This window comes from Embiotoca jacksoni, unplaced genomic scaffold, assembly GCF_022577435.1.
Source record: "Embiotoca jacksoni isolate LCO1_2020_lvr unplaced genomic scaffold, fEmbJac1.0.p SCAF_5, whole genome shotgun sequence".
In the NCBI taxonomy this organism is placed as follows: domain Eukaryota; kingdom Metazoa; phylum Chordata; class Actinopteri; family Embiotocidae; genus Embiotoca; species Embiotoca jacksoni.
The window spans coordinates 14,891,544-14,907,972 of NW_027185403.1; the positions used below are offsets into that span (position 1 = coordinate 14,891,544).

Below are 16,429 nucleotides of genomic sequence, written 5' to 3' on the forward strand. Positions count from 1 at the left end.
ACGCACACGCGCGCACACATATATCGAAGCATGTGCTACCACACAACACACATGCACGGCAGCTCGAACTGACACACACACACATCAGCAGACAGACGTGTTGCAGATTGCGGGCTTCATGCATGGCTGCTACAGAAGTGCTAGCGGTGGCTGCAGCAGATGGTGGAGGGTCCTGTGGCGATGGCCTCGATGCTCTGACACCAATATTCACAGCGGAAATTAAAAGAGAAAAAAAAAAAATCAACAACCTGACTGTGGCTGCTATCCACCTCGGTAGACCGAGGAGATGAGATGTAACTGGTGTTTATGTGATGCAGAATTGAAAAGCGCCCAAATGGCTTTTTCTGGGCAACGTGTACGGCAGCGGGGAAATGTAGTCAACTTGTAGATTGATATCAGTGACATCAGAATTTACACAGGAGCCGCCATTCATCATCCGTGCTGGCTCCTGCCCAGCTACATGCCAGATTGGCTACCCAACCCCCCACATCCATCTTCTGTCTGAGATTCACTGTGGTGAGCCATGATCTAACTATATTTTGTGTTTGTGTGTGTGTGTATGTGTGTGTGTGTGTGTGTGTGTGTGTGTGTGTGTGTGTGTGTGTGTGTGTGTGTGTGTGTGTGTGTGTGTGTGTGTATGTATGTATATCACAGACAAGACAGTAAAGCTGTGGAAGATCAGTGAAAGGGACAAGCGTCCGGAGGGCTACAACCTGAAGGATGAGGATGGACGGATCAGAGACCCGTCAACCATCACATCGCTACGGGTAAGACATCACAAAAAACTATCAAGCCTTACATCACCCAAAATGTCACATACATTCTGCAAAATGGTGTTATAATGACTGGTGTGTTAACATTTCACTGTTTGGCTCCTGGGAAAATTAAAGGACAACAAAAAAGTCTGTTTCCAAAATATCATCCTATTTACTATACAGCACTACATTTTCCTTTTGCCTTTTTAATAGAGCGTCCAAACTGTTTGTATAAAATTCATGCACAAAAATATCCACAAAGGAATAAAAAGGTTTTAACTAACAATCCCACAATGTGACACATCACATTTTATGGATTTGAAAATGACAGGGCAGCATCTGTCAGTGATGATGGAAATTTTAATTCCGATCACTGTAGAATAAACTGCTGACTATTGTCTGCTGTAGGGGGGACTGAGTGAATAAACGAGGCTGTGAAGTCGAACACAGCTCAGATTAATCATGAATGGAAATGGAAATAAAATATTTAAAGTCAGGATGTATCGGATCTCTCCATGCCTATTTCATCTTTGAGTTGAACTCAGTTTCTGCCACAAAAGACAGAAGATAATGTACAATATGATATATTATAAAGGTTAAACATGGCCTCTTGCTGTCACTTTTCTTTCCTACTAAATAGGAGGGAATGATTTTGGAGCGATTAAATATTCCTGTCAGTAGTAAGAGGATAATGTGTATTTTATGTTGTTATACATATTCATGTTGCAATAGCATTTTTCTCGTCACATTTTACAGACCTCCAGCCAAGGGTCTTTGTTGCATGTCATACACCCCTCATCTTTATTGTATGCTTTCTGCTTCTTTGCCATCAGCTATCCAATAAATGTGAAAATGCCAAAGAAATTACACCTTCAGTGTGTAACACAGGCTTTTCTGTTTAAAATTTGTCTGAAGCCTGAGCCAAGATAATGGCAGGACTGGTAGAGTGCCCCTTTATAGGTCACTCTTTCAGTTTAGAGACATTGATTGAAGGCTGTAGAGGCTAAAGCTTTGAATGAACCAGTATTTCTGGAAAGGCGTGCACACTGGCTACTCGAGAGTCTAAATAAGAAGAGTCCAGATAAGCTGATTAAATCAAAATTTAGCATTCATCCTTTATTCTATGATAGCCTTTAATCCTGCATAAACTTCTTAGCATCACACGCTGTATGTCAGTATCTGTCACAGTTATTTTTTTTTTCATTTTAATACCCGCTGAATATTATACGCTCCGTTTCAATACTGATAAATGAGAGTCTGACACCATCCAGCCCTCATCTGACACTTCTGAACTTAGACTGGCAGAAGAAAGTGAGAACGAGCAATCAATATGTGCACTGAGATGAACACCATGAAGGGATCATCCTCTCCCTCTCGCTTATTCTTATCACTCCACTACCTAATTTTCACACAAAGGAGGGCACACACATAGGACAGTGTGTGTGTGTCTGCCATAGCAGATTAGTGCTGTGTTCAGCGTGTCTGTCCCTCTTTGTCTGGCTGGCCAGGGGATCATAGCAACCTGGAGGACAGGCCGGGACTGTGGCAATCCTGTTTAGAGGCTGTGAAATCTGCACACGGGGAAAGAGACGAGGAGGAGAGGGAAGAACTTAGAAATATTAGTCCAAATGGGGCCTAAAAATATGTGCATATTAAACATCAACTTATGATGTGAGGATTATCATTCAGTATCTCCTTAAAACATGTTTTTGTGTTTTCTCTGACTGCTTTAAAATGGGAACCAACTTTAGAGTATTTCTTTTTTTTTAAAGCAGGATTATCTCAGTTGAACATATTCTGCTTTTACATGCTAGAGACAATCTATTCGATCAATGTGAAGGTGCAGGGGCAAGCAGAACAGTGTAACTGTCAGTGTTTGGGGGTTATGGGTTAATACGGTCCATGTCTCTCTGGACAGCCAGTGAAAGACATGGAAATGAAGTGACACCCATGGAGATACAGCAGCCTGCTGGGCTGCCATGTCTCTCTGTCGGTGCCAGCGACGGACGAGAGAAAAAGGGAAGAAGCAGTCGATTTGTTCTCCTCACTCCCTCCCCTCTCTTCTCTCTTTGTCTGGGTTTTATCTGGCCAACGGGGGGCTGCATGCAGACTGGTGCTGGGCGTCTTTGAAGCCTGAGCTACACTGTGTTACCGTGTGTGTCTGTGTGTGTGTTTGTGTGTGAGCTCGTCTTAATTCTGTAGAGTTCAGTTATCATTCCTCAGCAGGGCCAAGCGATGCCCTCGGGCCATCTCTTTTCTTTCTTTTTTTTTTTACCTCCTCCGCTTTCTCTCTTTTTCCTCTCTTTCTCTCTGACACACACAAACAAGAGAACAGAAGTGACTTGTTCAGCACTTACACCAGAAAGAGGGAGAGTTAGGGAGGGGTGATCAGTGAGTAGCTGTGTAGCAAACAGATATTCACAGTCTGATTGAACCAGCTCATCAAACAGCCCTAGAGCCCTTCAGTCGCTGCCTCTGTTTCATTAAGATTTGTGGAGTAAATGTCAAATGAATCCCTGGAGTCTCACTCACACACACACACACACACACACACACACACACACACACACACACACACACACACACACACACATACACACACACACACACACACACACACACACACACACACACAAAGTCCATGCATACAAGCCTTCACATTCACACATACACAGATGAATATCTAAGAAGGCCCCCATAATCCCAGCTTCAAAGTAAATAATGTATCAGTGCTACTGAACACATCAAAGGCTACGAGATGGTTCCCCCTTTTTTTTTGTGCATATTTTTCTGTATTTACTACGTTTCCTTTTAAATCACCCGTCTTCACCCGCAGGTACCAGTGCTGCAGCCGATGGATTTGATGGTCGAGGCCACAGCCAGACGTGTATTCAGCAATGCCCACACCTACCACATCAACTCCATCTCTGTCAACTCCGACCTTCAGACCTTCATCTCCACCGATGACCTCCGGGTGAACCTGTGGAACCTGGAGATCACTGACCGCAGCTTCAGTATCCTCTTACTTATGTTTATCATTGTTTTCATAATGTGAAAAAGTGATCACAAAAGGGGATAAATACATCAAAACAAGTATTGTTTCTTGGTATCATTGTACTATTACCAATTTGAACAGAAAATCCCCCATCTGTTCAAAGCTACAGTTCAAAACAGTAGTAATATCACCAGATGCCCTTTGTACATTAGTTAAAAAGTTGTTCCTTAGTGGTTTTCTTTCAGACATTGTGGACATCAAACCAGCCAACATGGAGGAGCTGACGGAAGTAATCACCTCAGCAGAGTTTCATCCCCAGCACTGTCAAACCTTTGCCTACAGCAGCAGCAAGGGTTCAATACGCCTCTGTGACATGAGACAGGCTGCACTCTGCGACAAGCACTGCAAATGTGAGTACCAGGGGAGTGCATCATGGGAAGAAATGATTTCAGTGTCATACTAGATATCGTAGAACAGTTATCTTTATGTGATGCCTCTTATTATCTTGAGTTTACTGTTATTTTTACCAAGATATCAGATTTTATATCCCACCAGAAACACAACCACCACTTGTTTCTGATCTTTATGATTTATAGTTTTCTTTTCAGTGTTTTTATTGATATAACTATTGTATATTCTGTAATTTTTTCCAACTAAATGTCGCTGAAAAGTCTTCTGTCAAGCAAGCTTCCATGCAATTAGTAGTTGTCATGAATTAAACTGAAGTAAACTGGAATTCTTAATACATTTTATTTTATTCCATTAATTCTTTAAAGCAGTCCAATTTATATACTCTAATGCAATCTAAAACCTAATCTAAAACCCAGTCTGTGTCATTTATATGTATTTATATAATTTAAACTTCTTTCCAGGCCATTAAATCACACAAATTCCTTGAAAATTGTAAATATCTCTGACAAAACAAACACTAACAGAACTGGGAAAACCGAACACTTAAATGCATCCAGCATGAACATCCTGGTTACAAATTCACACTCAATTTTTACGCTTCAGCTGTACCTTTGTGTGGCTGTGAATTGTAGGCTTCCCCCTGCTCAATACGCCATGATTGATGACCCATCAATAAATCTCGTAGTGTCTCAAACAATGAATGGCCTTCTCTAAAGCTTAACATCCACATGTATACACTTTGGTTGAATGAATAATGAATACATTGACATTTTGGCTGGGAAATCGATGGCTTAAGAGCAATCGCGTTAGTCCCTCATGGACACACCTTGTTGTTCAATAATGTCACTCATTTCCTCAGACGTATTGATGCGTCCACTGGACCGTGCGCTAACACGGCCTGTTGAATTTCACATGAGCAACGGAGGGTGGAGGAAGAAAAAGTGTTTGGAATTGGAGGATTTTTGGGAGTGGATTTGGAGTTGTTGTATTTACAGCTGCCTTCTGATGGTTTGATACGAACACGTTCGACAGGTGCTCACAGTGCACTCGCACTTGCACTCGCACTCGCACACGCACACGCACACGCACACACACACACACACGCACACACACACACACACACACACACACACACACACACACACACACACACACACACACACACACGGATCAGGCAGGTGCTCTCCATAGCCTCAGGATCGGTGTGTTCATACCAACCTACTGTCTCCCTGCATGAACATGTATGACTCAGAGCGATGTTTAATGCCTTCCCTCCCACGCACCTCCTCTCAGAAACATCCACACACACATAACGTCTTAAACTGCTTACACACACACACACACACACACAACACACACACACACACACACACACACACACACACACACACACACACACACACACACACACACACACACACACACACACACACACACACACACCTAACCTACAAGCATACTGTATCTCCCTCCATACCTATAAATCCGGGGCGCTGCTGGTATCAATCAGTGTTATAGTGAGGATGGATGGATGGATGGGTGAGGGATGGATGCAGGGATAAGAGGGGATTGCCAAACTCCTGAGCCCCAGGACAGATAGAGAGGGACTAAAACAGCCCCCCTGCCGACTCCCCAGGGACCCTATTATACGCCCCCGGAGCGGGACGGGAGGTGGGGCAGGGACGCACACACATCCATAAATGCATGCACACATTGCACTCCCACTTATTCACAAACTCTTGTTCACTGGCACACACAGACACACACACACTCACAAATCCAGTGGGGCTCATATGGGCCCAGCACTTTGACATTGATTTGTTTTTCTTATCCCTTCCTCATCCCCCCCTCCATTTTTCATCTCTCACGCTGCATCCCTAGTTAGACTCCCCATTGACACTTCACAGAGCTATTCTCTAGGCCTCAGCTGAGGATTGAGTGGAGGGGGTGAATGGTGGAGGGAGGGAGGAGGCTTTTTTTTTGGGAGAGATGGAAAAGAGAGAGGGGAGGAAGGGTGGGAGGGAAAGAGGAGTAGGAGGAGGAACAATAACTTGACAGCTAACGATGGAATGCCTGGCTCTTATCCCCAGCGTGCTGGCCTGCACACAGATCAGCAGCTGCCAAAATCAATATGAATCATAACCAATATTTACCCACCATGCTGACCCACCACTATCTCCCTAAACACACAAATGATGCTGTGAGAGATGCAGCTGCTGCATCAAACCCGGCATCCAGGCATTGTTGTGGCTGTTACTGTGTGCTAATGACGGCCCCCACCACTAAAACCAAATCTGTTTTGTGGTATTTTTTGCTGTAAATGACTGAAAGACTTGCGGGAGGAAAAACATCCTTTCTAAGCAGCGACCTCTTGTGTAAAATGCTTAAAATTCTCTGTCATATGACAACTGCTTTTTGTTTTTTCTTGTAGACTTTGAGGAGCCAGAGGATCCATCCACTCGCTCCTTTTTCTCTGAAATCATCTCATCCATCTCTGACGTGAAGTTCAGCCACAACGGACGCTACCTGATGACAAGGGACTACCTCACTGTCAAGGTGTGGGACCTTCAAATGGAGAACAAACCGCTCGAGACATACCAGGTACGCTTCATGATGCTTTTATTTGCCTGTTGGACAGTTGAGTCTCAGCTTGGGAAGTCAGTAAATAACATTTGGGCCTGGATCAAATCAAAACGTATTGATTTCAGGCTAATCACTCAACATAATCCTGTTTCACTGTTATCCTGCCAATCTGTAACCGTGTCATCTTTAGCAATTACCCCAGGAGGTTTTATTGAGCCGAGTGTCCATAAGAAGACAGATAGTGTTGGTGCTGATGCAACCTGAAGGGCAAAATCTCTCACTGTGTGGTCACCGGGGTCAGATCCACACTGTCTGATCAGGGGAAGCCATCTTAGGGGGAGGTCATGATTGATAAGACCATCAGCCGGGCTCAGGGGATTCTCTTTCCAATCCACCTCCACCTCCACCTGCTACCGATAATGTTAGCGTAGGCCACCAGATCTGGAGGGATTACTGAAAGTAGAGCATATGGAAGCTTATGGTTGCATGGTTTTCCACTGAACAACAACGCGATGAACTTTAGATGACTAATCATAATCCTGCCACCGCTTCAGATATTCATGCTCTTGTTTGTTTTTCAGGTTCATGACTATTTACGGGGCAAACTTTGTTCTCTGTATGAGAATGACTGCATCTTTGACAAGTTTGAGTGTGTCTGGAATGGATCGGACAGGTGAGACTTCTCTTCAATCCATTCATCAATCAAATCCCTCAATCAATCCATCCATCTTTCTCAGTAACCCTCCACTCTCCTCTCCTCCCCCTCAGTGTCATAATGACGGGCTCCTACAACAACTTCTTCCGAATGTTTGACCGGAACACCAAACGCGACGTCACACTGGAAGCATCCCGAGAGAACAGCAAACCCAGAGCAATTCTGAAGCCTCGCAAGGTAAATCACCTCAATACAAGTTATCCTTCGTCAGTTCATTTAGTTTTATAATGCTTTAGACTTCCCACTGTTCAGTACAACTGAAGGCGTATTAATACACAAAGGGCCACAGCTGTCAAAATTAAGCAATAAAAACTATTAAATGTGTCAATTTGTGCTTTGGGAACTCAAGACTTTTCACTATTTTCTGGCATTTTGCACACCAAGCATTATTTTAGGAAATAATTGGCTGACTAATTGATCATGAATGTAATTTTCATTCTGCTTTAACCAGCCAATTATTTTCAATGTTAACTGATAAAGTTAATTTTTCTATAAAATGTCATAAAATAGTGAAAATGCCTGCTATTATTATTATTATTATTATTTTATCAATTTGACACCTTCAAGTATCATTGGTTTGTCCAACAGTGTTGTGAAGATATTCAGTTTATACTCATGTATGACACAAATGAAGCCTTAAGCATCCCTTCAAATTAGTTCTTCTTGGCATCCTTTAACTGTGATGAGTGAAAAATCTCACTGATAAACTGCTATATGATTAATTATATCATCCAAACATTGCATATCAAAATGCACCTGTTTTAACAGTAGCACACACATAGCACAATTCCAACAAAGAAGATATGTGTGGAATTTATGTACTAGATGTGACTACTAGCAAGGAAGTGACATGAGCCAGCAGTTGTTCAATTTATAGAAAGTTTTATCGATGAGTCTTAGATGTTTCACCTCTTCTCCATTCTCTTCCTCTTGCCAATAAATATCAGCAGACGCTGCACAGTAAGCTAACTGCGTAATTACTTGTTTTCTGAGTGCTAAGCTGCAGTAATAAATACCTTAATGTGTCACATGACAACTTGTCACTCAACGTAGTGCATTCACATAGAATTATAACTGGACTTAACGGTTCTTCTATACAAAGTATGTTGGCGTCTTTCAGCTCTTTGTTTTGGTTTTGCAACTGTTGTTGTACAACTTGCAGCCGTTTTGGTTCATTTTCATCACTCTCACCGTCGTTGTTGATAGCAGTTGCAGGCAGATGTTTTCACCAAAGTCAGATGATGTATGCAACTAACTGGTGAATATATGGGAGCATTTAGGAACTAGGAGGCCAAATAATTCCCCAAAGACTTAGTGAAGACAGACCTAAAAGTAGAGAAATATTGGAATTGATTTGCCGAGTGGCCATAAAAGACTCCAGATGAATGCCAGCGTACCTTCATGTGTAAATACTTTTTTTCCAAACTGATTATTTTATCAATGTTGTAAGAGGCTTTTACGTTGTTTTCACTGTCCCTCAAGGTCCTACAAAATCTGTCAACCCTTCATTAACATCACTGAAATCAATTTTAATTTATGATTGAAACTTTGTAAACACTCCCACACTGAAACACTTCTTTGTCCCTGTTGTTGTCCTCCAGGTGTGTGTCGGTGGGAAACGCCGCAAGGATGAGATCAGCGTAGACAGCCTTGACTTCAGCAAGAAGATCCTTCACACTACGTGGCACCCACACGAGAACATCATCGCTGTAGCGGCCACCAACAACCTCTACATCTTCCAAGACAAAGTCAACTAAAGGGCAGCCTGCCCCTGCTGACCCCTGACCCCACCACATGTGAGGGGCTCCTGTCTTAAATTCCCCCGCTCTGCTGAGGCAGTGCAGAGTTGAGTATCCAGTGACTGAAGTGGGGAAGTGGACAGTATGAATTTATGGGAAGCGCCAACCTGGATACGACATGAGGAAAATTGTCCTTTAAAATCAAGAATGGACTTTCATTCTTCAATTTGACTTCTAATTTAATTTATTTAGCCATGCGGGCAACTGAAGAATCGAATCCTGTGCATTTATGCAACAAGAGGATTGCTGCATGAAGAACTGGATGTAGCAGCCCTCTGGAACCTGGAAAAAAAGGGTGGATGTGGGTACACTGAACAGAAAATAGAGCACACAGACAGACACCAGGCTTACATGATGGTGGCTCGTTGTCATGTAGCAACAGTGCCCCCTCTCTTTCAATCTGCTCATGCTCCAGTGCATGTGATCCACCCTGCGGCTTCCAGCTGAGGTGAAGTTTTGGACAGTGCATACTACTGCAAAAGAGGAAGAGACTGTTAATCTCTGACCCCAGAAACTGAGAGTTTTCTCTGCCTGTGACACAACACAGTCTTTCTGGTACCAATTTTGTGTCTCCTTGGTGGGACTGCTGTAGTCTGTAATGTGAATGAAGCCCTTCCAGGCCGTGTCAATGGTTTTATTTAATGCTGTTGTTTTGTTGAGTCCTTCTCTTGGTCAATGAGTCTGTTTAGAAGCTGTGGTGCCTTCTTTTGGTATGTGGGGGTTTGATGTAGTGGGTGCGGGAGGGGGAGGGGACAGAGTACAAGGCGGGAGTGTGAATGTTTCAAATGAAATGGTAATTTACGACTTTTTCTTTTCTTTTTTTTTTCTTTCTCTATAAACAAAAACAAAAAAAATCTCCATGAAGGTTTCAATTGGGAAAAAGTGCTTGAAGCAATGTAGTCAAGAGTACATTACAGCACCAGTGTGAGCTCAGGAGAGGACGCTGTGGTATGTACAAAGTAATTGTTGCTCTCACATTGCTGTCAAACGGATGTCATCAGTTTGCAAAAGACACGACAAAGCCACGTTAAATTCTTTTTATTTTTTGGTTTCTAAATTTTTGAAAAAATCTGAACTGCTCACCACATTTTTATATTACTTGGATAATGCTGAAAAATGATCTGTAGATGGTTAAAGCGTAAACTTATGTTAAAATATTGGACTTGAGATTTTCTTGGCGTAACAATGCTAGCACAGCTCTTTTTGCATGCGTTGGATCTGATTCTGATGAAACTGAAAGCCTGCGTTTAGTTATTCGAACATCTACAGATCATCTGAAGCACTATGCAATTAAAAATACTTGGTTGTCTTGCTGATGATGGGTAACATGGAACAGTAGCAGGTTGTCTTTCAGCACACGGCTTCGATCAGTTTGGAGATGGTCACTAGTTTCAGATTCGTCCTCAGAACCAATCCCATAAAGCAAAGCAGTCAAAGGTCTAACTGAACTCTGTGAAATCAGGGAATAATTAAGTGTGACTCCTTTAAATAGTAATGTCTTCTAAACAACCTCCTTTGTGACACTTCTAATTGAAACAAAAAAAAACAAAAAAAAAACTTTTATAGCTCAGAATGTATTGAAATGCAATGAATTACCATGCAGTCTTTATGCTTACTGGACTTTCTTTGAATAAAAAAAAGAATAAAGATGTGCAAGTTCAAATCCTGCTTTGGTGGACCTCCTCTGTTAACTACTACTGAATCAAATGTAAGACGTGAGACTATGATTATTGCTGCTTCTGGTTTAAGGACGCCCTCATGTGGACAAAGTAAGCTAAGCAGAGACAGCTTGGCTGTTACAAAAAAAGAGCAGAAGCCTGATATTCATCAACTGGAGATGGTTGGTGGCTGATTTGAAATCACTAACCACTGTCATCATTTCTTCTGATTACACATGTTTATTCATATTGTCCTAATTTGTCATTTTCAAAGAACATAATAAACCATTTAAATAAAGGTAAGGGTCCAACCCAGCTCATACAAAAAACACAAATGACAAAATCCATCTGGATCACTGGTGGATATTAAATTTAATGTTCTGTTCTGTAACACATGCTAAAATGACTTCGCTGTAATGACACTGAATTTGTGCCAAGATCCAAAATCTTTCATCTTTAGGTAGGCAATACTACCACTTAATTCTCATTAAAAAAAAAAAAAAAAAAATAGAAGTAGTGCTCAGAAAACCTTAATTTAATGACCATTAATTCACAATCACTCACACAAATTATAAATCTAATATATTCATCTGTGCATATCATGCAGAGTTTCTCCTAATTGGCCCCATGAGGGTGTCGTCTACGCACATTTTGCCAGCTGGGGACAGCAGCTGTCAATCAAACAGCATCTTTATAACTAGTCGCAGAAGCTGTATCATTGCGTCTCAGGATAAACCCGGGGACACACAGGAGCTCCACTGTGATCATTGATCGTCGATCAATACCTTCTCTGATGCGATTATTTTAACAGGTTCAGAATTCAAGACATATTTTTCCACGTCATTCTTCACAGCTCTTCTGTTTCTGGAAGTTCTTCAACCCAGAGGCTTTTTTTTTTTTTTTTTTTATCTCCTGGCTGCCTTTGACTTTTCATAGACTTTCCTCACATACCAGAGCACCACAAGATGGACAAGTTGAGTGGGAACAATGCGACCGTGGTGAACAGCTCCATGGACAAATGGTCATTCACTGAGCACGGCTCTTTCCAGCATCTGGACCACGGCGAGCTCAGGGTCCTGGTGCCGGCTATTCTGGGGTTCATCTGTGTCTTGGGTGTGGCTTGCAATCTCATTGCAATGGTCATCCTGTTCTCAAACGCACATAAAGGCAAACTGTCTCTCATCAACTCCTTAATCTTCAACCTGATATTTGCAGACGGGCTGGTGCTGATGTTCACGGTGCCTTTCAGGGCTGCCTCCTTCTCCAAGGCCAGCTGGAATCTGGGCTGGGTGGTGTGCAAGACGGCCGACTGGTTCCTCCAGTCCTGCATGGCAGCCAAGAGCTTCACAGTGGCTTTCATGGCCAAAGCCTGCTACCGCTACGTGTCCAACCCCACCAAGCAGGTGAGCATCCACCTGGGCTCCATCCTGGTGGTGCTCTTCTTCATCTGGCTGTCCGCCTGCTCTGTCACCATCCCTCACTGGCTGTTTGCTACGTTGCAGAGAGAGATCCGCGGGCTGGTGTGTGTGCTGGTGGTTCCTCCCGAAGCCCGGGATTTCATGTCTGTGTACATCAAAGCATATCCTCTGGGGGTCTACTGTGCACCTCTCAGCTTTGCCTTGATGTATTTCGCGAAGGCTTACGGCCAATGCCAGCGTCGTTCCAGCAAGACTCCGAATCTGCGCACACAGATCAGATCCAGGAAGCTCACTTTAATGCTTTTTAGCCTCACTGTGGCCATGGCTATCCTCTGGCTGCCTCAGTGGGTGGTGTGGGTTTGGGAGCGTCATGTAGCAGAGAAAGAAATTGAAGGAGCTAAGCCCCTCATCTCCTCTCCTCCTCTTCTTCTGACCCTCTCGGCTCAGCTGCTCACCTTCTCCCTGTCGTTGGTGAACCCTCTCATCGTCCTCTCCCTCTCTGACGAGTTCAGAGAGGGTTACAGGGGGCTGTGGAGACGGCTCACCCTGCGCAAACAACCTCCACCTAAGCCCAGACCCCACAACCCGACCACTCTCCAGTCCCCTTGCCCCAGACCAGAGACCTCCGGCCAGCTGAGAGGGGAAAGGAGCCTTCAATCGAGCTTGAGCCAGGAACCCAGCAGAGAGGCTCAGCCCCAGCCGGAGCAAGACGGGGGTAGAGGAGAGAGAGAGGCAGATGGTGTGAGCCTCAAAGATGGGATTGTCTTGCCTGATGTGGAGCAGTTCTGGCAAGAGAGGGAGACTGGATCGCAAACAGATGAAAACAACCCTGTGCCGTGGGAGAACCAGAGCAAAGAGGAAAGAAAATAACAAGCACCGACCAGCTGATCATCAACGGACCTCTCTGCTCCAATGACTGAGGGCTGCACCGTAAATCATTGGTATTCTGTATAACTGTGCTTAAGATATTATTCAAAGCTAAGAAGTACAATCGATGTGAGTGTGGCATGAAAATATAGCAGCATCATCTGTGTAAATCATTTGTTATAAAGGTTTTTTTTAATCTCCTGATAAAGAAGAACTAGATGATAACGGTGATTGTTGGTAGCTGTGCATTGAAGCTTGTAAAAGACATCTCTTTCTCTATACATATATTCAGTATAACAACGTAAATCAATATGATAAGCAACAGATTTTTGTATTTGGATGTAATACTTCCGTTAACTTAAAGTTTAACTACAGGAATCTGATACTAACACCATATTTTGCACTTATTGTTTGAACATATCCTGTGCATGTTCGAGAGTGATGTGGAAGGCGACAGCTTTTTTAAGTGACGGTGAAGAAGTCTGTGTTTGTTGTCCTCTTTCAGTGTGAGAGATTATTTTGTAATCATTGTGCATCTCAATGATTTGTGTTTCCAATAAAGACAACTGTCAAAATGCAGATTGAGTGTGATTGTCTCGTGGTGTCAAAGTTGTTTGGATGAGAAGAAAAATATAGAAGAACAACAACAGTCGAGTGTTCAGGTCAGTCATGAATCAATGACACACCCACACACACATGCAGCAAAACCTTAATGAGATAGATCAGACTTGTCTCCTGCTGATATCAGGTGAATAAAGACATTTTCATAAGGAATCCATTAGAACTGCTGAGGGTTTTAATTAGAGGAAAGGAGCCTTGGTCTGAACTCGCATGCAGTTTCAGTGGACTCACCTCTGTGGGGGTCTCATTAGGAATTTTCTCTTCATTGATCTGAATGCATATGATAGGTCAAATCCTCATAGTTTAAGGGATAAACATCACAAGTACAAACTGTATCTCAGCTGATCTGAGATTTATTTGTCTGTTTGCTGTAAAAGCAACCCGGCTGTTATAAACACTCACGCTCATTGTAAATAATGCTCCTTTTCTCTCCAATGACAGACCTGCATGTGGTTAAATGTATAAGCGTTGCACCAAAAAAAAATCGGCATAAAATGTAAAAGGAGAGCAGAAGAAAATGTAGGATGTATAGTCCTTCAAGAGTTGCCTAACACCTCTTTTTTCTCTCTCCCCTCCCTTATGACATTTTCCTCTCATTAATCATTTATGTTGACCTTTTATTGCCAGAGGCAAGTATCTCCATCAGAGCAACACTTAACTATATAACCCACCGTGAGTGCCCAGGGTAGTGACCTGGCCATAAACACTGAAGGCAATAAGCCACACACTCATTACTGGGCTGAAATGTTAACCTTCACTGTTTCACCAGAATAAAACAAACAGTGGCTGAACATTAGTGATAGTTGTTGCATTATTTTTAAATACACTATGTGACCATTATTTCCAGCCTTAACTGTTGACACCAATGGCTCTGGTATTTACTCTGGTAAATGAGCCAGTAAATCTGTAGTAGTGGGATTTTATCCAATTTCAGCAGAACGCCCTCAAGCTGAATGTGAATCACAGGCAGGGATGTTGTCCAAACCAGGCAGCGTAATATCTGGGACAAATTAAATGCGTTTTAAAGCTCCTACATGGCACACCACCAGCCCAGGTGTTTCCACTTGTCTTGCCTGACTACACCAGGGATGTGTGGGCAAACAGTTCACTTTCATCTTCCTTGCTCACTTTGCATCATCACTGATTGCTGTAATGATTTCCAACATGTGGATGAAGATCAGACTGCAGTTTAGGACTCATACTGCCATTTAAACTTCATAAAAATATAGCATTTTCACTGATGTGAGGAGCTCATCTACTTCCTCCATACATTTCAATGTTGGACAATAATATACATCATCAGCACACTCTAAAAAGGAGAATTTAATGCATTAGCATTTAAACAGTATTTTCAGTAAACTCAATTGTGTCATATCACTGTAGTAAAACCTTAATTATTTACAGTGGCCTATGTTTTTTTTTGAAGGTCCATGCACCCCCAGAGTACACTGTCCCTGGGTTTTCACTTACTGCCCCCGACGAGACGGTGACTGCCTCCCTGAAATCTCCCTCACACTTCTTGGTTTGGTTGCACCTACGAAGACAGGATAACTTACATTCATGGCTGTGTCTGACTTCATGTCCTCAGTCAGGTGTTCACCTTTCACCTCATAATAATAAATCAACTCAAGTCTATATGATAATGTGTTAGTACAACATGCAGATTTTCTTTCTACAGAAGTAGTAAAGTGTAAAACTTCTGCAGAATATTTCACAATTAAAACCAAAAGTAATCATGAACAGTCTGATAATAGTCAGCTTGAATAAGGACTAATATCTTTGCAAAAAAAAACAACAGGACTGATTGAAGAAAACTGATGGAAAAAAAAATAGTGAAATAATCAACATTACAAGTGAAAAAACAACTTGGGCTTAATTAGGTCATTATACAAGGCAGGGGAGCGTTCATCAGGTGAGATCCTCCCTTTACTGGCCTCCTGGCTGCTCCCCCTCCCACTGTGAGGGGAGGTGGGGGTGTCAGCCTGGCGTTTTATCCCTCAGCAAATAATCATCTCTAATAAATGAAACTCCATAGGAAGTGACATGCTAGCTAACACTAATTATGCTCAGCAGGAGAGGCTGCAATTAAGCCACTTGCTAAAACCTTTGCCTGCCAATGGCTCATCTCCCTCTGAGTCACAGTTACCGTCACCTCCCTTTGGTCCTGTGGAAGATCTCCTGGCTCTTCAGTCCGCAGAGAGTGGATTAGGGAGCTGTGTGTGTGTGTGTGTGTGTGTGTGTGTGTGTGTGTAGGGGGTGTTTTTGTGTTGGAGATAGGTTAGTTCAGGGGGTCTTGTTCTGGTATTTAACAGTCTTTTGATTAGAATGAATCACAGAGCTTTCATCTCGCTGAAGGATGTGGAGATTTAAAGGGCGCTCACCTTTCAGCATTTCCAGCAACTCAGAGGAGATGTCATTAAACCTATATATACTCTGTTGAGAGGTAACTCACTGTAGCTGAACAAACCACACAATGGGAACTGTGTTACCTGTGCATCAAGGGCCTCCAGTAACAACATAACCCAAAAGACCAAAACAAATTCTTGTGGTGCAATATGTAAGATTTAAATCCTGTCTTGTAACACCACTTTATATAATTAGAGGTGA

At 42.7% G+C, this 16,429-nt stretch overlaps 2 protein-coding genes across 4 annotated transcripts in view; both read left to right on the plus strand.

Moving 5' to 3' along the window:
* Nucleotides 1–10,921, plus strand: part of ppp2r2ba (protein phosphatase 2, regulatory subunit B, beta a) — a 43,350-nt gene extending 32,429 nt beyond the window's left edge. For all 3 annotated transcript variants that reach the window (XM_069170808.1, XM_069170809.1, XM_069170810.1), the window contains exons 4-10: nucleotides 655–767; nucleotides 3,592–3,769; nucleotides 3,996–4,160; nucleotides 6,593–6,762; nucleotides 7,326–7,417; nucleotides 7,513–7,636; nucleotides 9,061–10,921. In XM_069170808.1, the coding sequence (XP_069026909.1) occupies nucleotides 655–767; nucleotides 3,592–3,769; nucleotides 3,996–4,160; nucleotides 6,593–6,762; nucleotides 7,326–7,417; nucleotides 7,513–7,636; nucleotides 9,061–9,216 (998 nt within the window). In that variant the 3' untranslated portion in view covers nucleotides 9,217–10,921. The remainder of the gene's footprint in view (nucleotides 1–654; nucleotides 768–3,591; nucleotides 3,770–3,995; nucleotides 4,161–6,592; nucleotides 6,763–7,325; nucleotides 7,418–7,512; nucleotides 7,637–9,060) is intronic.
* Nucleotides 10,922–11,699: 778 nt separating this feature from the next.
* gpr151 (G protein-coupled receptor 151) lies at nucleotides 11,700–13,774 on the plus strand. Its single transcript, XM_069170701.1, has one exon. The coding sequence runs from the start codon at nucleotides 11,882–11,884 to the stop codon at nucleotides 13,202–13,204; it is 1,323 nt and encodes a 440-aa protein (XP_069026802.1). The 5' UTR covers nucleotides 11,700–11,881; the 3' UTR covers nucleotides 13,205–13,774.
* The last annotated feature ends 2,655 nt before the right edge of the window (nucleotides 13,775–16,429 follow it).